General features: G+C 49.1%; 1 protein-coding gene across 1 annotated transcript in view; it reads left to right on the top strand.

Moving 5' to 3' along the window:
• The window catches only part of KIAA1755 (KIAA1755 ortholog), a 38,752-nt gene that overhangs the window by 5,444 nt on the left and 12,263 nt on the right, over positions 1-21,045 (top strand). Inside the window, exons 2-7 of the mRNA XM_081557146.1 lie at positions 7,148-7,345; positions 11,587-12,931; positions 13,409-13,606; positions 16,442-16,565; positions 19,453-19,546; positions 20,595-20,681. Of these exons, the coding sequence (XP_081413272.1) occupies positions 7,148-7,345; positions 11,587-12,931; positions 13,409-13,606; positions 16,442-16,565; positions 19,453-19,546; positions 20,595-20,681 (2,046 nt within the window). The remainder of the gene's footprint in view (positions 1-7,147; positions 7,346-11,586; positions 12,932-13,408; positions 13,607-16,441; positions 16,566-19,452; positions 19,547-20,594; positions 20,682-21,045) is intronic.

The following is a 21,045-nucleotide window of genomic DNA, read 5'->3' as shown; positions in this document are numbered from 1 at the left end:
GAGATCACACTGCATGGGAATTTTTCTTTAAAAAAATTCCAATAGTCAGAGGAGTACTTACCGCTGGAATGGGAGAGTGGTCTAGGTGGGGGCCTCTTTCTTGCCGGGAGGGGCGTGGAAATCTTGACTTTTCAATTGGAGCAGTGGTTCCAGGGGTGTGTACAGAGCTAAAAATGCGTCAACCTGTGCTCTTTATGTTGTGTTAGTCGTTCAGTCATTTCCGACTCTTTGCAACCCAGCAGGCTCCTTTGTCCATGGAATTCTCTAGGCAAGCATACTGGAGTGGGTTGCCATTCCCTTCTCCAGGGGATCTTCCCAATCGAGGAATCGAACCCAGATCTCCTTCATTGTGGGCAGATTCCTTACCGTCAGGGAAGCCCGTGCACTTTCGATTTGCTTATTTTACTTGATAAAGGTAAGACTTAAGATTACAATAATAGTAGAGGCTCATTGCAAAGACATTGATCAGAAATTTACAAACACCCGTACTCCCCGCTCCTCTCGTGCCCAGACAGGACTGCCGGGAACAGACACTCTTCTCTTTCCTTTGGCATCATACAAGGTACCGTGGGTCATTCCAGAAGGTCTGTGAGCATCATACAGGTGCCAGCCTTGCGGGCCGATCCTGCCAGCCCCATTGGTGTTTCCACCTGTGGCACTGGTCACAGGGGAGGGGGCTGGAGGGCTACAGACGGGCTCTGGGCTGTGACACCCTCTCCTTTCTCAGCTTCAGGCTGTCTCCTGCCTCAGATTCTGTCGAGGAGCAGTTAAAGGCGCAGCCGGGCTGTGCTCACAGGGGAGGAATGGAAACACGTTGATTGAGTTTCACGGAAATCATTTTGAGGGGCCCACGTCTGGCTGACGGTGTTTGGGTTCCTGTGGTCCCAGGCTGGGCTGCTCAGTTGATTTTGAGTGGAGAGTGGCCAGCTTTTCTCTCTGCAGCCGCCCGGGCCCCGTCACCATGTGCTTCCCCCAATACTTGGACAGCTTATGAGCCCCTGGGGTTCAGGCCTGTAGCAGGTAATGCTCTGGCCAAGAGCTCAGAGTCATGTTAACTTGGAACATTCTTCCTTTTTACTGGCTGCTCCTTATATGGTTAAAGTGTGCGGCCAGCTGAGCCAATGTGTGAAAGCCAAGGCGTCCCAGGCTACAAGCCTCTGACCGTGAGAGGTAAACAGAGTCTTCAGGCCCCACTCGAAACAGGGCAGGACAGACAACTGGGAAGGGCGCCCCCAAATCTGGTGGTTGTTGGGGGCCCCAAGGCAGACCCCCAGGGATGAGGCAGAGGAGGGACTGCACCCTCCCAGGCCTGGGTTGGATTCTGGCTTTTTCTCCCCTTCTCTGTGACCTTGGGCCAGATCTGCCTCAGTTTCTTTATCTGCAAAATGGGATGTTCCTATTTGCCCCTAGCATGGTTGTGTGTGGCCAAGCAATGTGAGTAGAGGGTGTGGTTCACAGCAGGTGTCTAGAAACTGTTATTAGTATGGGGGTGACCCTTGTGGATTCAGGAAGGGACCAGATGTCTTCACACAGAGGCCAGGACTTGAGCTTTGTTCGACAGGATGAGTAAAAATAAATAACAATTAATAACAATAACAACAACAGCAACATCTTTTACTTTTCTTACGACTTCCTCCCTTATCTCCTTCTATGTCCAGAATAGTCATGTGAGCAAGACAGTCAGGGGACTGGAATTCCTATTTACAGATGGGGAACTGAGGCTCATCATTTTCTTTCCCCCAGACATTGGGATGCAGACTGTAGTTGAGACACAGGTGGTCCCAGACTGAAACTAAATAACATGGAATCGTGTGGTTAGAGTCTGTCTCTTTCAAACTCTCTTCTGATCTGAGCACCCAGGGAGTAAGCCTCCCTCCGTGAAAAGATGTCTTTAACACCTTTCTAGGGTGTGGTGATCTCCTTTGGGAAGAAAGAGAGATGTCCTGACCTTCAAGAGGTCACCAAATGTCCCTAGAATTTAATGGCAGTATTTCTTTTCATTGTTTACTGTTTGTTTTCAATATTTTTTTGAAATATAGTTGACTTACAATGTTATGTTAATTTCTGCTGTACAGCAGGGTGATTCAGTTACACATATATACACACTTTTATATTATTTTCCATGATGATTTACCAGAGGATATTTTTTAAAGCAAACACTGCTTTCTTAGAAGTTTATTTACTGTTTTTATTTTTGGTTGTGCTGGGTCTTTGTTGCTATGCACAGCCTTTCTCTAGTTGTGCAAGCAGGGAAGGGGCTACTGTTTGGTTGCGGCCTCTCATTGCAGTGGCCTCTCTTGTTGTGGAGCACGGGCTCTAGGGCACGTGGGCTTCAGTAGTTGCCGCATGCAGGCTCAGTAGTTGAGGTGCAGGGGCTTAATTGCCTCATGGCATGTGGGATCTTCCTGGACCAGGGATTGAACCCATGTCCTCTGCATTAGCAGGTGGATTCTTAACCACTGGACCACCAGGGAAGTCCTTCCATAGGCTATTGAATGTAGATCTCTGTGCTGTACAGCAGGACCTTGCTGTTTATCCATTACCTTTTGTTTTTTTAATTAAATTTTACTGAAGTATAGTCGCTTTGCAAATACATTACTCTTTCTTTTAAAAATAGTTTATTTTTATGGAAATTGAAGAGTAGAAATAGATTTTATACAATGTGAAATTATTTTGTAGTTATATATTAAATTATTTACATAAATATACATTTACGGAGGGGCTTCTCCAGTGGCTCAGTGGTAAAGAATCCACCTGCAATGCAGGAGGGTTTGAGGTCTTAATCCCTGAGAAGATTCCCTGGAGGAAAGCATGGCAACTCACTCCAGTATTCTTGCCAGGAAAATCCCACGGACAGAGGAGCCTGGCAGGCTACAGTCCATGGGTCACAAACAGCTGGACATGACTGAAGCAACTGAGCACTCACAGTTACATAAGATATGCAAATAGCTATGATAATAATACATGTAAGTATACTTATGAATAAATATAAATAAATACATATTTAAACACATTAAGAATATAAGTATATATATTTTTAAATAAATAAAATAATATAAAAACTACCCAATGCATCATTGGTTTATTTGTGGAGTTACATTCTATTTAGGCCAATTTGTATTGATTTTTCCACTTAAAGCAGTGATATAATAATAACTGTAATCTGACTACAAAAAAAGCAGTGATGGCTGTTGTTTAAAGCACTTAGTAAGTGTTAGACCCAGGCAGAGAATCTACATGTACTCTCTCACTCAACGTCTCTCAGTTCTTTAAGGCAGGTAGGATGACAGTCTCCAACTTTAAAGATGAGGAAATTGAAGCAAAGAGAGTTAAGTAACTTGCCAGGTCACAGGACCAATAAATGGCAGGGCTAGAATTTGAATTCAAGAAATCTGGCCATAGTTTCAGAACCAGTATGGTAACATAGAGTGTCTATTTAAGATGCACTTATGGGGCCAGGTTCGATCCCTGATCCAGGAAGATCCCACATGCCATGGAGCCTCTAAACCCGTACACCACTGCTACTGATTCCGCACACCTTAATACTGAAGCCACAGACCAATGAAGATCCAGCGCAGCTGAAAATAATAAATAAATGAATTTTTTAAAAAGATGCAATTACGTATGTATATTTTTAAAAAGTAAGTGAAGGGACTTCCCTGGCAGTCCAGTGGTTAAACCTTTAAGCTTCCACGGCAGGGAGTGTGCGTTCCTTCCCTGGTCTGGGACCTAGAATCCTGCAGCGTGACCAAGAGATTAAAAAAAAAAAAGTGAGTGGATTTGAAGAAAAGCAGTAAGTGATAATAGTACAAAAGGCATTAAAAATAAAAGGTATTCAGATATGCTAACATTCATGAATGTGACAATAAATGATTAAATTTCTAAAAACAAAACAAAACACAGCCAGCCCAACTCCACCTGCCCACGGGGACCGAGGCCCAGAGAGGGAGGCGCCTGCTCCAGGCAGCACGGTGGAGTAGGACCTAGGAGAGGGGAGGGATGGGTGGTGGCCTAACTTAGAGTGTCTGTGTGTTCATGGTGTCAGACGGGGTCCCCCAACTTCCCGTCCCCACTGCTGGCCTCAGTATTAGATGGCTGGGGAGGAGAGGTGGTATTGGGATTACTGGGTGTTGGCCAGGGGAGGCACTGAGAGAGGTCACCAGGCCAGATGAGCTTTTCCTTGTTCTGTGAAATCGAACCCCGTCCTCATGTTAGTGTGAAAATAGCCCCTCCTGGGCTTGCGCACTGCTGTGTGTGGGTGTGTGTCCCCTCTGAGCTTACTGATGTCATGCCAGAGCCCTCTTTCCTTCAGAATGGGGGCTGTAGACATTCATTCATTCGTTCTACAGAGAGCAGTAGAGGTCCTCCCTTGTACGCAGCTCTGCGTGGGTGCTGGGGACCCAGCAGTGACCCTGACGCTTGTTTAAATGCCCTGGGCTAGCATCCCTTGCTTTATAGCCTCCTGGCATTGAAATCTTTCTGAGATGGAGAAATGCACTCTTCCTCCTCCTCAAAGTCTCTATTTTATTTCCTTGTCTCCAGGGACCTCATTGATAAAAATGATTTTTCTGCCCTAGATAGGCCCTCTTTATGTTGCAGTCTTACTTATTCTCATCTTCCTTTACATCCCTCAGCGATAGATGGACTCATAACAGGCACCCAATCTGGGACAACCAGAAGAGCTTCCCTCAGGCTTTTTAAGAGCTGAAAATCAACCCACGGATCCTATTACCATACCTGGTTGGGAACCTCTGGCCTTGTCCCACTTGCCCATTTTATAGGTGGAAAAGCTGTGATTCAGAGAGGGACACTTTATTCACCCCTCCACATTTACTGAGCACCTGTTTTATGCCAGAAACAAAGACCCTAGATGAATAAGAGCCAGTACTGGCTGTGTTAGTTTCTGTTGCTACTGAAATAAATGACCATAAGTCTAGTAGCTTACAGCAATATGAATTTGTTATCTTGCAGCTCTATAGATCAGCAGGTCCAACTCATTGGGCTCACATCAAGGTGTTGATGGGCTGCATTCTTTTCTGGAGACTCTCATCGAGAATCTGTTTGCCTTTCCCAGATTCTTGGAGCCACCCACATTCCTTGGCTCTGCCTCCATTTTCAAAGCCAGCAGCATGTCCTCTCTTGGATGCTTCTTCCATAGTCACATTTCCTCCTGACTTTTGCCTCTTCTGCGTTCTCTTCTACTTTTGAGGATGCTTGTTACTGGATTGGGCCCACTTGAATAATCCGGAATAATCTCCCTATTTTAAGTCCAGCTGATTAGCAACTTTATTCCATCTGCAATTTTAGTTCCTCTTTGCCACGTAAGGGAATTTGTGACAGGTTCCACAGATTAGAATGTGGGCATTGGGGGGGGGGCATTATTCTGCATACCACTCCTGTCCTCAGGGAGCCTGGGGTCCACCAAGGGAGACAAAATCAGTGTGGCATTCACCATGGAAGCCAAGAAAAGGGGACACTTGATACAGCTGGGATGGGAGCGGGAGGTCCGAGAAAGTCTGGAAGAGATGATGGACTGGCTGGGATGCTGCAGATGAGAAGGAGTTAGTGTAGTGTGCATGGAGGTGGGCGGCATCCCCGGAGGAAGGAACAGCATGTGCGAAGCCTGGAAGTGAGGAAGAGAGTGTGTGTGTCCTTGTGGCAGAAGCCTGGGAAGAATAGTGAGGCTGGAGTCCAGGCTGGCTGCTTTCTGAAGGCAGTGAGAAACCTGTGGGCAGGTTTTGAGCAGGAGACTTGCAAGGCCAGGTTTGCATTGAAAAAAATTATTTATTTGTCTGTGCTGGGACTTAGTTGTGGCACATGGGATCTTTGATCATCATTGTGGCATGCGAGATCGTTGGTGGTGGTGCTGGTCGCTCAGACGTGTCTAGCTCTTTACGACCCCATGGACTGTAGCCCCCCAGGCTCCTCTGTCCATGGAATTCTCCAGGCAGGAATACTGGAGTGGGTTGCCAGGCCCTTCTCCAGGGGATCTTCCCGACCCAGGGATCCAACCCAGGTCTCCCATATTACAGGCAGATTCTTTACGGTTTGAGCTACCTGGGAAGCAAGAATGTTAGTTGCGGCATGTAGGATCTAGTTCTCTGATCAAGGATCAAACCCAGGCCCCCTGCATTGGGAGTGCAGAGTCTTAGCCACTGCACCACCAGGGAAATCCCCCAGGTTTGCATTTGAGAAAGATCACCCTGGGGTCCTGTTCGAGAAATGGCTGGAAAGGAGACTAGAGATGGGAAACCAGTGATGAGGTAATTCAGTAGAAGTGATGGGGACCTGGATCAAGGCAAGGCAGGGGAACAGAGCAGAGGGAGTGGGTTGGTGAACTGTTGGAGATGAGAAGACTATAGGATGCAGCTGACAGTTGCTTGTGGGCAGGAGAGGCAGGAGGAATGGGCAAGATGATGAGCAGATTTCTGGTTTAGGACTCTGACTGGATGAGGGGACCAATCACTAAGGTAGGGTTGTGGGGAAGGAGTAGGCTTAGGAGGGTATGTGTTGATGGTCTGTTCCCAATAAGCACCTAGGGAAGGCATCTTTGATATATGAACATGGGTGCTTGTATCAATTATACCAACTTGTATCAGTTAGTTATAGCTGTGTAACAAACCACCCCAAACAAGTAGGATAAAACAGCAACCATTTATTATCACTCATGTGTCTGCATATGGCTGAGGCTTGCCTGATCCAGGCTGGGCTTCACTGGTGGTTCACCTTCAAACTGCAGGTCTGCAGGTCAGCTAAGTGGCCAGATTTGGGGGTGCTGACCACCCCTTTCCTTCTGGCCCTGACCTGAACGCCTTCCCCTGTTCTTCTACTCCACCTTGGACCAACAGATGACATTTGAGCAAAGAGCTACAGGAGGTGAGGGAATGAAGATGTCTTAAGGAGGAGCATTCTAGGCAGAGGCAAAAGCCAGTGCAAAGGCCCTGAGGTGAGATTGCACCTAGTGTTTGAAGAACAGGAAAGAAAGCAGTGTGGCTGGAGAGGGTGTGCGAGTGGAAAGGGGTAGCAGAGGAAGTCAGAGTTAGCAAAGACATTAGTCATATGGGGCCAGAAAGGTCCTGGGAAGTGGCCACTACTCTTATTATTATTGCTGCAATCACTTTTCATCGTCTTCTCCTGTCCCCCACAGGACCCCCCATCCCTGGACGCAGCCATCCAGCACGCCCTGGCTGGCCTCTATCCCCCTTTTGAGGCAACAGCACCTACCATCCTGGGTCAGGTGTTCCGTCTCCTGGATTCTGACTTCCAGGGCGATGGACTGAACTTCCTCCTGGACTTCCTGATCCCTGCCAAGCGCCTGTGTGAACAAGTGCGTGAAGCAGCCTGTGTAAGTTGAAAGGGACATGGGGTCAGGGTACAAGCTCTCCCAGAAGGGCTGGAGGTGAGCAGAGAAGGAAATCGGCTGGTGTGTGTCTTGCTGAAGAGCATAAACTGAGGACGTGGGATGGTTTTCGGGTGTTAATTGCTTGTCCCCCAAAAGACTTAGCCCCATAGATGGACAGGAAGGTCACTTGGGCCTTTACCCTCTGACATATAGGAGTCAATCACATTTGCACTTTGAATAACAAGGAGGGAGGCCTGGGTAAAGCATCCGTGTAGATTCTCTGGCCCCCAGGAATTGATACCGTGGACATCATCTGGCTGTCTCGACTGAAGTGCGGAAGCTTCAGTGGAAATAGTAGAGAATGTCCCAGAGCTTGCCTGAAGCCCTTGTGGCATCAGAACTCTCGCTTTCCTCCCTGGACGATGAATGAACAAATACCAACTTTGATTGATTAGTGGGGACTGCCTAGAGCACCTGGTTGGCTCAGTAAGGAATTCTATGAATGGTTAATTATGTCTTCCATGTTTAAGGGTGCAACAGAGATACTAGTGCTTGTCTGACTCTTTGTGACCCCATGGACTGCCAGGCTTCTCTATCCATGGGATTCTCTAGTCAAGACTACTGGAGTGGGTTGTCATTTCCTCCTCCAGGGGATCCTCCTGACCCAGGAATCGAATCCATGTCTCCTGCATTGGCAGGTGGATTCTTTACCACAGAGCCACCTGGAAAGTCAATGAGACTCCTTCAAACCCATATCTCAGGGAGCCCTCTCCTGAGGCAAAGTGGAAAGAAAAGTGTTTTAGGCAGAACTCATTGTCTGCAAATGACAGATCCTTACTTAGATCAGGACAAGGTGATCCCAACATGGGCCTGAGGTGATCCACTGATCAGACCCCTTTGAGACTCCGTCTCTTGTCTCTGCTTCTACTGCTTGTCAGGATCATTCTTACAGTCTAGGTGTTTCCTCGAGCGTGGAGCCCAGGGCAGCACCGGGATCAAACCCTACCCTAAAGAGGAAAATGAACTCTTCCCCACCAGTTGCAGATAGAAAATCACAAGGGAGGATCCTGATTGGCCAGAGTTGAGTCTTGCATCCACGCTTGGACCAATCATTGAGGCAAGGGGAATGGGGTACCAGGATTGGCCAGGCTTGGATCCTGTGTCTATCCTTGGATCAATTATTGCAGCCAGAGGAATGGATATGAGGACTTTGAAGGCTTGAATCCTGTGCCTACCTCTGTGGTTAGAGGCTGGAGGCCGTTTTAAGAAAAGAGTGGGGAGAGGCCCTTGGAGACCAAAGCTTCAGATGCCTACTCATGGAACTTACCCACATCCTTCACAGAGTTGCTGACTCTGCCCTGCCCTTCTGTTATTCAATGCCCACCCCTAAGTGCTGCAGCCTCAAGAATTGCTAAGAGCATCTTAGGTCCTACTAGCCTTTCCTGAATTGCTCATATCTGTCAGAGACCTGGCATATTAGGAACAGAAATTAATGGAGGAATTATGTACATCATTTCAGTGATAGAAAAAATTGAATGTGGCAGCTAAAAGTTCAAGCTTCAGAGGCTAGAATAAGAGATGGTTGGAACTCGAAGGAAATAGGTCATTTCATTCTAGATGCTTAGCACCGTGCCTAGCACATAGAAATAGATCCATACGCATTTGCTGTTCTCGGAGGATAAAAAGAGTCTCATTGAAAAATTGCAGCCAATTTCCACATTTCCTTGTTGACATTATTTAAGCTGTATCCTCCCCATCCTTCCCTCGTGGCTCAGTGGTAAAAAATCCGCCTGCCAATGTAGGAGATGCAGGTTCGATCCCTGGGTCAGGAAGCTCCCTTGGAGGAGGAAAAGGCAACCCACTCCAGTATTCTTGCCTGGAAAATCCCATGGGCAGACGAGTCTGACGGGCTGCAAAAAGTCGGACATGACTGAGCCACTGACCATGCACACAATGGCTCCTCATCTTTATTTCTTCTCCCCAGCAAGCTATACATCTAACTGCTTCTTTTATTTGGCCATTAAAACTGTATTTGCACTGTTCCTTTCCTCATTTCTTCTGGGGGCAAGGATCACAACATTTAGATTTTTTACATTTTAAATTATAGACAACTTTAATTGTAATTATAGGAGAATTTGTGTCACCTCAGAGCAGGGAGTGGTAGCATGGAATTAATGTATGCCTCCAGGGGTCAGGTGCCCCTGGTTCAAATCCAGTCTCCATCACTGTGAAGCTGGGGGATCATGTCCCCTCTCTGAGCTTCAGTTTCCTTATGAGGAAAGCAGGAATGTTAATAACATAGAATGTATGTACCTCGCCAAGATGATACACACAGCTTAGCACAGAACCTGGCATGAAGAAATTGCTCAATAGCTGCTGGCTGTTACTTTACCACTGTCTTCTTTCTCCCTCTGAAATAAGAATGCTCCAGTCTCAAAGTTTGCCTTTATAACCACCAGCACCCAGCCAGACAGCCACAATCAAAGAAGTCTAGGGAGACTGGAGACAGATATGGCTGATTCTAAATGTGAGCACAAGTCCTGCTTTTGCTGCTTTTCAGCTGTGTGACTATGAGGCACTTTTTTCCCCATCTCTCTGAGCCTCGGTTTTCTCATCTGTAAAGTGGGAATGATAATTCCCGAAATGCCTGCTCTACTGAGTTACTGTGAGTCAAATAAGATGATCATAACAGTCATTTCTATGGTGATTTGCTATTTGCAAATTACCACTCGGCTGTTTCATCTCATTCACTGAGAAGCGGAGGGAGGGGGAAAGATGCTGTAAACAGCAGAGGACTATATGAAGAGAGTGAAATAACGCACAGACTTGTGGTTTATGGATAGAAAGTTTCTTGGAGATAGCCAAATCTGCAGTGTAACTGAAATGAACTGGCTTATCGACATGGCAGTTATAGGTGTGGTCAGATCTCATCATTCCCCCAATTAATAATTCCAGGAAACACCTGCTTGATTTGCAGGAAGTTCAGTGTCACTCTCTTCAGGTCTCCCAAACACTCATCCAAATTACATGAGATTATCGGGGCTTATTCGATCTGCAGGAATCGATCTTTTTCCGAAAGATTGGAAGTCAGGAAGAGAAAGACCTGTTTTCAGTCTGGTGGAGCTGTTGTTTCTGTTGATGCCACATGGTGTCACTGTTGAACACTGGGCCCACACAGCGCCAACTAAGTGACTGAGCATGCACGAACATCTACTTATTATATTTTACGCATTGCGTTGTTTTTTAAAAAACATACATGTATTTATGATCTCACTTAATCCTCATGCTGCTGCTGCTAAGGCGCATCAGTCGTGTCCGACTCTGTGCGACCCCACAGACGGCAGCCCACCAGACTCCTCCGTCCCTGGGATTCTCCAGGCAAGAATACTGGAGTGGGTTGCCATTTGCTCCTCCAGTGCATGAAAATGAAAAGTGAAAGTGAAGTCACTCAGTCGTGTTCGACTCTTCGCGACCTCATACCAACCCAATAATACCAATGTGTGTATTGGTATCTGAGCTCAGTCACTCAGTTGTCTCTGATTCTTTGTGACTCCCTGGATTGCAGCCAACCAAGCTCCTCCATCCATGGGATTTTTCCAGGCAAGAGTGCCTGAGTGGGTTGCCATTTCCTCCTCCAGGGGATCTTCCTGACCCAGGAATTGAACCTGCATCTCCTGCATTGGCAGGCGGATTCTTTACCACCTGGGCAAGTCCAAATAATACCAATATGTATCATTATTCCTATTGGGAAGCGGAGGCTCAAAGAAATTATGTCATTTGCACAAGTTAGCAATTCAGACTTTGCTACCCATGTCTCCCTGGCCCTAAAGTGGAGCGTTCAACTTGAACTGGGTTGAGAGGAGTTTTGATGGCTGGAGAGGAGAAGGCAGCCGGCAGGACAATCCTCATGGAAAAGGCTCTTGCTAACTGGTGCCTGGCGCTCAGAGCTTTTCTCCTGTGGCCCAGTAGGTGAGCAGGTATTGATATTTTCAAGGTCAGGGCCAGGACTAGGGGGAGCAAGAGGCACAGATGGCCCAATGTTTAAGGAGGCGCTCCCTCTCGGGGCTGGGTGACTTGCAGGATGCTGACAGTGGGGCCTCCTTGGATGCTGTGTCCTAGGCACCTTTCTTGCCTCACCTGAGTCCTCGACCTGTTCAATGTTCCTTCTGGGAGAGGGGAGGAAGAAACCCATGGGCGGGGCTTTCAGAGCCCGATTCTCTGATGCTGTCCCCTCCTCTTTGCAGGCCCCCTACTCACACCGCCTCTTCCTGCACGAGGGCTGGCCGCTGTGCCTGCGGGATGAGGTTGTGGTCCACTTGGCACCCCTCAATCCCCTCTTACTGCGCCAAGGTGACTTCTACCTCCAAGTCGAGCCCCAGGAGGAGCAGTCCGTCTGCCTCACGATCAAGTGCCTCTCTGTGGACCTCCGCACAGTGGACACGAAGCCTGTCCCTGAGTCATCCTATCCTATACTTTTCACCCAAGCCTGGCTGGAGGCCATCAACAGTGACTCTGAGGGCAGTCCCCTACACAACTGCCTAGTAGCTTCAGAAGATGGCATGACCCCTGTGCCCTGGACCAAGATAACCAGCCCAGAGTTTGTGGATGACAGACCCCCAGCAGTGAATCTCCTCTCCCCAGCCTGGGAGTCCCTTCAGTTAGAGGCACTGGATTTGAGCAGCTCTCAAGAGCTGCACCAGGCCAGGTGCCCAGACAGCCAGGTGCTGCTTGTCCAGAGTTTGGGCAAGGGCAGGACACACAGGAACAAGTACCCAGGACTCATCAAGGTGGAGCAAGCTGGACCTGGGGAGGTGGGCTTCAGGGTGGACAGTGTGGCCAGCCAGGACCTGGAGGGAGAGTATGTGGCTCTTCTGGACTTTTCCCAAGAGAGCAGAGAAGGGTCTCCCAGTAAGGAGGGGGCAACACCCAATGGGTGTCCTTTGGGGGCACCGGAGGAGCTATCTGGAACCAAGGAAATCCCTTTCTCTCAAAGGATGCTGCCTCTGTCAGGAGCCAATGGAGAGCCTTCCTTGGAAAAATGGGCTTGTGAGAAGCCTGAAAGCTTGGGGAGGAAACCCTGTGTTTGGGGCTTGAGGAGAAAAGCTAAAAATCAAGTCCCTACCCAAGACTCAGAACACCAGCTCCAAGAGCCATACCTCGGCATCTTTGTAAACCCACTGCATTGTCCATCTGGCCTCGAGACAGGTGCCTCAGAAGAGCCACCCACCTCTAAGACACAGGGTATTCTGGGAAACTCAGAGAACATGGTCCAGCTCAAGCCAGGACCAAAACAAGCATCCTCTCCCCGGCTGTGCCCAGCTTCTCCTCTTGCTGCCCCAGTCTCCAAAACCAAGATGGAAGAGAGGACCAAACAGGTTAATGGGAGACTTGCCAAGCCTGTGACCAACCTCAGTCAAAACACTTCCTCTTCCGGGTCACCCACTCCTGGGCTCAAATTCTCATTATTAAAGGGGCAGAGGCAAGCCCTTGCAGCCCCAGAGAAAGCCTCGCTCCAGCATGACGGGCCCTGGAAAGTCTTGTGTTCACTCTACTCACCCAAACCCAACCGAGCCAAGTGCTTAGGGAAAGGTAAGATGCCCGCATGCTCAGCAGGACAGGGCAACTGTTCTCTGGATGTGATCAGGTGACAAAGTGGTGTAGGATCAGGGACAAGATCCACTTGGGCTGAGTCTGTCTCAGGGTTTTAGAGCACGGGGTGGCATGTCAAGAAGCTTAAGTTCTCTTGAGCCTGTAATTGAGCAAGATTCTGTGGTTGTGTTGAGACAGCCTGAGTCTATAGCCCAGCTTGGCCATAAACTGGGTGACCTTGATCAACGACTTAACCTCTATAAGGCCAGGTCTCCCTCTCTGTGCAACGAAGATCTCATCTGCCTCCTCGAGTTGTTTTGAGGTTCAAAGACAACACCAGTAGTAAGGAGCTTAGCACAATGCCTGCCACATAGAAGGAGATCGATATTGTAAGCGTTTATCGTTAGGCAGAATGTGAGAAAACATTTTCCCTGGGAAAATCCATCTTCTGCAATATTCTTTGTTGTTTATCTGCAGCTGGAACAACTCAAACCAAAACATCTGGCCTAGACGCTGACTCAGACCCAGTGACCGAGGAAAAGGCTGACTTCCCAGAAGCTTCTGCAGGCCCTCCAGAAAAAAGCCCCACTCTGGACGAGGACCACCCAGGGCTTGAACCCAGGATTGGGGCCCTGAGCGTGGAGATCTTCCATTCCAGGATAGCATGTCTGCCAGGTCCTCAGGGGCTGTAGGGGCGAGTGGAGGTGAAGGGGAGGGAACTGGGAGGGTGGGGATAGGGGTTGCTGAGAATCTTCAGATGTTGGTGGGTGTGGGGGAGGCAGGGAAGGTGCTAGATGCCTGTGTTCTGGACCAGGCCTCCCTGGGACTCAGATTCTTCATCTTTCCAATGAAGGAGGTTAAAGCAATTTCTAGGTATTCATTCATCCATCTATCCATTCCTCCCTCCCTCCCTCCATCCATCCATCTGTCTTACTTCCAGTGAGGCCATCAAGGTGGATGGTAGGTCAGGTTCCCTAGAGGCAGAGCTTAAGACAGGGAACCTTGGATTAGTGATTTATTTTCCTGAAGGTTACTCTCAGGGGAAGGGGAGTGAGGGAGGCAGGGCAAGGCAGGGGAGAAGCTAAGCCAGGATGTGACCTGATTCTCCGGGGGCGGGGCAGCTCTAGAGCATGAATTACATCACAGAGATGGTTCTATCTTAAGGTTCAGGGGCTGAACTTTTGTACACCTGAATCTGTGAGTCATCAGCTGCAGGCTGATCCTGGGATGAGGATGCAAGTGAACCCGTGACCCAGTTCAGTGGAGGGCAATTCTTCAGACAAGGGGACATCTCTGGGCCAATTTACAGTCTGTAACTACAGCCTCTGGGGGATGAGTGCTCTGACCTGACAAGGGGGGTCTGATTGGGGTGTCAACGTCATCCAGTACTGAGAGTGTTATCACTCTTGCTTAACATTTATTCATCTTTGCAATGAAGATTTATTGAGCACCTACTGTGTGTCAGACCCTGGGCTTAGCACTGAGGCTTCAGCAGAGAACCAAGCCTATTCTCAGGAAGCATATTCTGGGAGTAAATTCAACAGGTTATTACAGTAGATTATTATAATTCATTGGAAAATGTGACTATGTGGCATTACAGGGGGCTTTGGGAGGAGAGAGGAGGCCCCTGGGGTGCTTGGGGTAGAGGAGAGGTCAGGCAAGACTTCCTGAAGGAAGTAATGTGAAACTCAGTTCTGTAGTATGAGTAGGTGTTATCTGTGTAAAATGGTGGGGATGGTGTTCCAGGCAGAGAGAACAGCATGTGCAAAGTTCTCGAAGCAAGAGAAACCACAGTGCTTTCTGGAAACTGACTGTCCTGCAAGTCTGTTTTATTTCATAGACATCTAAATTTCTGTGGACAGATCCATCATTTTGTTTTATTTTCCCTTTTAAAAATATTTATTATTTATTTGGCTGCCTCGAGTCTTAGTTCTGGCATGTGGGCCCTTTGTTGTGGCATGTGGGCTCAGTGGTTGCAGTGCTGGGGCTTAGTTGCCCATGGCATGTGGGATCTTAGTTCCCCAACCAGGGATCAAGCCCATGTCCCCTGCATTGAAGACGGATTCTTAACCATTGGACCACCAGGGCAGTCCCTGCTCTGTCATTTTAAAACTCCTGGGGGACATTGTCTGTCTTCTTGGTCATCTTTGTTGAAGCTCAGGCTGTTTGTTCCTATATTCGTGCTAAATTGCTTCAGTCATGTCTGACTCTTTGCCATCCCATGGACTGCAGCCCGCCAGGCTCCTCTGTCCATGGAATTCTCCAGGCAAGAATACTAGAGTGGGTTGCCATGCCCTCCTCCAAGGGATCTTCCCGACCTAGGGATTGAACCTGCGTCTGTTATGTTTCCTGCATTGGCAGGTGGGTTCTTTACCACTAGCACCATCTGAGAAGCCCTGTCCCCATGTTAATTGTTCACAAAGTCTCACAATCCTTCTATGTTCTAGATGGTTGCACCCGTGTGTAAGGCAACACTTGCAAATGTGGCTAAGTCTGTTGAAGGCTTCGTGAGCTACAAAGGGTCTCCCACATGGTGGAGGGTTGTACCTGCACGGAGTCAACAGTGCTCATTGAAGGGTGGCCTTGAGTGAGGTGACTCTGGGGGTCAGGGCTGTGAGCCCAGGGTGCAGGACAGGCCCAGTTTCCAGTGGCCAGGGCCTCTTTCCCCTTGCTCTCCTTTCCTTCCCCACAGTGTAGACAGGCTGTGCTGACCCCCTGGGCTTCAGACTCTTGACCCTTGTGGGGAGTGTGGGGCACACTGTCTGGATTCCTGGAACAGGAAATAGTCTGTGGAGAACTCATGGTTAGATGTCTGCAAGAATAAATAGTGGGACTTCCCTTGCGGTCCAGACTCTGCATGCAGGGGGCACTGGTTCAATCCCTGGTCAGGGAAGATCCTGCATGCCGGGTGGTATGGTCAAAAAAAAGCAAAAAAGAGTAAATAGTGAGCTGTCCGCTGTGGAATGCACACTCGCCACGTGGGGGCTGAGAGGAGGACAGAGATAATGGCTATTATAGCAACCTGTTTATGAGGCCCTTGCCTGTGTTAAATGTTTCTCAGGAACTGTTGCATTTAGTCTTTGAAATAACCTAATCTGTTCGGTATTGTACTCTCCCCATTTAAGAGATGAGGAAACTGAAGCTCAGAGACACACTGACTTGTCTAAGGACACAGAGCAAATCAGTGCAGAAATGGGACTTCAATTCCTGTCTGTGTGACCCCCAAAGCTCATTCCGTGAGCTCTATTCTGCCCACGGTGCCCAGGGCAAGGGGTGCCCAGAGGAGGGTGAGGTTGCCTCCGCATGGAGGATGGTTTTGGGGATGACTTTTCTGAGGAAGTAGCTTTTGAACTGGGTCTTGAGGGATGAATAGGAGTTCAGAGGGAGAAGAGAAAGAGCATTCCAGACAGAGGGACCAGTACAGGCAAAGCCTAGAGGCCACAGAGCAGGTTCCTATAGAAGGGGCTCTGCCAAAGTGCCCACTGCTCATGTGTGTGCTTTCTCTTCCAGGCGGTCGGGACAGGGCGGGGCGGCCCCTGCTTCTGGTGTCAACCACCAAGGGCCCCTGGGAGGCACCATGGTGCACGGCCTCGGAGGTCACCAAGCTGTTTTCTTACCTGTGTACCATCCCCAGGTAAGGGGCTGGGCCAGCCTGACCACCCCATGCCCCCTCGGCCTCTCAGCCCAGAGCCCAGCACCAGGTACCATATGAAGAGATATCACATCCTCTCGGTCCTGAGCCAGATGCTGGGAAGAAAGCAGGACAGACAGAAAAAGCAGGATAGTCCCTGACATTGGGGTGTTCCCAGGCTGGCAGGGGAGATGGATGGTGTACAAGGAACCAGCCACGGACCAGCAGCTCTCAGGAGTGTTAGTGTGGTAAAGAAAACAGGGATATCGTAGATCAGTGGTTCTCAAACTCAACAGGCATCAGAACCATCTGGAGGGCTGTTAAAACAGATGGTTGGGCCCCACCTCCAGAGTTTCTGTTTCAGTTGGTCTGCATAAGACCTGACAATGTGTATTTCTAACAAGTTTCCTGGTGATACTGATGTGGGTGGGCTGCAAACACATTTTTAGAGCCTCTGTTGTAAGATGAAGGGCAAGGGGCAGTTAGTTTCAATTGAGAAATCAGGGAAGGCTTCCCTGAGGAGGTGATAATTGAATTGGTGATGGACAGGGAAGCCTGGCCTGCTGCAGTCCATGGAGTCGCAAAGAGTCAGACATGACTGAGCAACTGAACTGAACTGATCTGAATTATAAATATTTGTTGAACAAGTGAAGGAAAGGGTGAATGGGTGAAGGAATGAATAAGTGAGAGAGCAAAAGAATGAGTGAGTGATGAGTGACCAGGCTTATTTCTACCACCACCCCTTCCCTCCACTTCCCATAAGACTTCAGGTTGGACTGACTGGGGAAGAGATACCATCTCTCCTGAGTTGCAGCGCCCAGGCTGGGGTGGGTGGGGGAGGGACTCATGGGACCCTTTGGAATCTCCTCCTCCAACTCCACCCCATGGGAACCAACACTGCCACCTGCTGGCCACTGAGATTTTTCTACCCTTTGTCCAAAGAGGAGTGGTTTTTCAGGTCTGAAGGGGAGATGGAAACCACCCCCACATCCCACCAACCTGCTGTGTGACCTGGGAGTGGTAACTTTCCCTCTCTGAAAAAGGGATAACTTTCCCATTAGCCCCCTGAAAAAGGGAGATGACCAAGTGGGCTGTGAGGACCAAGCATGATCACAAAAAGGGAAGTGGGGTGCAGTGTGAACTGCGCATTTGTTGTTTTTTAGTCGCTCAGTCGTGTCCGACTCTTTTCGACCCCATGGACTGCAGCATGCCAGGCTTCCCTGTCCTTCATCATCTTCCGAAATTTGCTCAAATTCATGTCCATTGAGTTGGTGATGCCATCCAACCATCTCATCCTCTGTCATCCCCTTCTCCTTCTGCCTTCAACCTTTCCCAGTATCAAGGTCTTTTCTAATGAGTCAGCTCTTAGCATCAGGTGGCCAGAGCACTGGAGCTTCAGCTTCAGCATCAGTGTTTCTAGTGAATATTCAAGACTGATTTCCTTTAGGATTGCACCAGCATTTCCTTTAGAACTGCGCATGGGGTTCTCATGTGCTGGGCTTGCCTCTCCACTCCTGTTGTGAACCACCACTGCCGGGCACCTGCCCTGAGCCAGGCTTCATGCTGGGCCATGCTGGGGACCCCGATCCTCCTATATTGGGCCTTGACCTCTATGGGTGTCCAGGCTGGCAGTGGAAGCAGGGGTGGAAACAAACTTCCCTCCCAGTATGGCCACAGCCAGAAGCAGGTGAGGACATGAAGTCAGAGCCCTGGCCTCACCTCCTCTCACTGTGTGCTATGTCACTGCCCAGCACTCAGTTTCCCCTCTCAGGACAGTGATAACAGCAGACATTGACATCCCTGTTTCTCTGCGCTGTCCCTTAGTATTTTACAGCAATGAATCCATCAGTCCTCACCACATCTCCCTGAAGCCTTCAATATCATTAGCTCCATTTACAGCTGGGAAATGGACTCCCAGAGAGGTGAAACAACGTGCCCAGGTGACTGCCACAGCTCCACCCCCCACACTGGCCACCTCTGGTTTTGGTCTGTGACTTGGGTGGTTGTAAGGCTTGAAGGCAGTTGCAGGTTAACTTTCCCGGTCTGATTGAATGGCCAGGGTACTTGGAACCACAGACTGCCTGGCTCCACCCCCTACCCCCTGGACACATTTCTTGCTGGACAGAGCAGGGGTGGAGGTGAAGCATCGTTATTTTAACAAGTTCTGACAATTGAGCCTGTTTGGAAAATCCCAAGGTAATCACTGAAAAGTGCACTGTGAACCAGTGAGGGTGTTTGGGCTGCAAGTAACAAACTCCAATTCAAAATGTCTTATCTGATAAAGAAATGTATCAGTCTTTGTCTCTGCCTTATATCTCTTTGTAAGAACATTTTAAAGGAGAAAATGTCTTTCCCAGAAGTCCCCAACAAACATCTCCTCACATCTCATTGGCCAGAAAATGTCACATTGTCCCTATCTAAGCCGATCATTGGGCAGGGGAATTGGGTTGGCTATTGGCCTCAACCAATCAGAATCCAGCCCCTGGAGGAGGAAGGGATGTGGTTATAGGAAGAAAGTTGGATTCTTGAACAAAATGAGCCTTCTGCCCCAACAAAAAGGGTGAATGAAAGTTGGGTGACTCACCTACTGCAACTGGGATAGTAGCATATAGTTTATGATTATTAGGATGTCTGAGAGGGCTGTGTGAGATACTGTAGGAGCCCTGAAGAGGGAGCAATAAACTCTGCCTGGAGAAGAATCATGGAGGGCTCCCTGGAGGTGGTGTGTGTTGGGGGCTTGGGAAGGCACTGGAAATTTGTCTTGCAGGATGAAGAGTTCAGTAGTATCCAGGCTTCTAGCAGCCAGTTTCCCTCACCTTCCACTGGGTCCTTTCCCTTCGAGGGCCCTGATTCATCCAATAAGACTGCCAATTCTGTTTACCACCCACAGGCCTGAAGATAAAACTAAGGGGCTGGCAGTTGTGATTGATGCTAGGAAACAGCCCCCACATCCTGGTCTGGTCAGTGCCCTGCAGGCCACCCAGGTGAGTGGAAGTGGACAGTCTTAGTCTACCAAGTTTTAGAAGCACTGGAGGCCTTTGGATATTCACAGATCCTGGGGATGCTCAGAGCTAGGACCGGGACCCCAGGCAGGGAACCTTAGTTGTAGATAATAGAAACCCCAGCCCAGGGGACTTCCTGGTGGTCCAGTGGGTAAAACTCTGTGCTTCCACTGCAGGGGGCTTGGGTTCATTTCCTGTTTGGGGAACTAAGATCCCACATGCTGTGCAGCGAAAGAAACCCCAACCCAAACATGCTTCAAGACAAAGGTCATTCATTGGTTGATGTGACTCAGTCTGGAAATTAAATCCAACTTCAAGCATGACTTCATTCAGGGGCTCAAATATTGTCACCAAGATCTGGTTTCTCTCCCTATTTCTAGCTCCATTCCTCTGGGGGAGTGCCATTATCAGCCAGGTCCCACTCTTTGTGGCAGTGTGGTCCCCAACATCTCTAATTTCATATGGTCTGTCATTTAAGTTCAATAGAAAAGAGCAATTCTTTTCCCAGAAGTCCCAGTAAAAGCTTTTTTGAGGGTCTTCTTAGCCCCCGTTGGCTCAGGTATCCATCCATCAGCCAGTGTCTGTGGTCAGGGGACTGTGACACACTGATTGGCTTAGGTTTAGCTCACGTAAATCTCACCAACTGAGAACAGGACAGGGAAGGGATTCATAACTCACCAGCACAGGCAGCAGCATAAATGGAAGTTTGGGATAAGCTCACTTTGTGGTCTGACCTCCACCCAATCTTCTCCTATTTCTCCCTTTACGGATGGGGAAACTGAGACCCAGAGGGGGCGGGTCACCCAGAAAGTTTGCAACCCAGCTTGAACCTGCTGTTCCCTTGACTTCCAATGACTCCCAATAAATCATTTGACTCAGCCTCCAAATAAGGATCCCAGCCCTCCCTTCCACGTGAGTCCCAGCCATGGGGAACCCTTAACCCATCCCTGTGGCCCATTTGCCTGCATCTTAGAGGGGAGGCTCAGTGAGGGCCGAGGCAGATCAGCTCTGAAATGGTTCTCTCTGACAGGCACTGGTCCCAGCCTCCATCCGTGCCATGCTTTTCCTGGGGGAGAAGGAGGCAGCTCTCCAGCTGGAGGCATTACCTGACATCCAGGTAAGGGGAAGGCAACATTGGTTGAGGTGCAGAGGAGCTGGGCTTCAGCTGAGCTGGGGTGAAGAATGGTGGCCCTGGAATAATAGAGCGCAGGTCAATTAGATACGAGGCCTGGATCCTACCACTCTCCTGCCCAGCCCCCATGGCACGCAGGCGTGCTCAGTCAAGTCCGATTCTTTGCGACCCCGTGGACTGTAGCCTGTCAGGCTCCTCTAGCCATGGAATTCTCCAGACAAGAATACTGGAGTGGGTTGCCATTTCCTCCTCCAGGGGATCTTCCCGACCCAGGGATCGAACCTGTTTGCCCTACATTGGCAGGCAGATTCTTTACCACTTAGCCAGCGGGGGTGCCTACAAATTTCTT

This window comes from Giraffa tippelskirchi, chromosome 13 (genome assembly GCF_054371585.1).
Source record: "Giraffa tippelskirchi isolate mGirTip1 chromosome 13, T2T-mGirTip1v1.2.pri, whole genome shotgun sequence".
Lineage (NCBI taxonomy): Eukaryota > Metazoa > Chordata > Mammalia > Artiodactyla > Giraffidae > Giraffa > Giraffa tippelskirchi.
The sequence above is the reverse complement of the archived record's forward strand: the minus strand, read 5'-3'. Positions and strand labels throughout refer to the sequence as shown.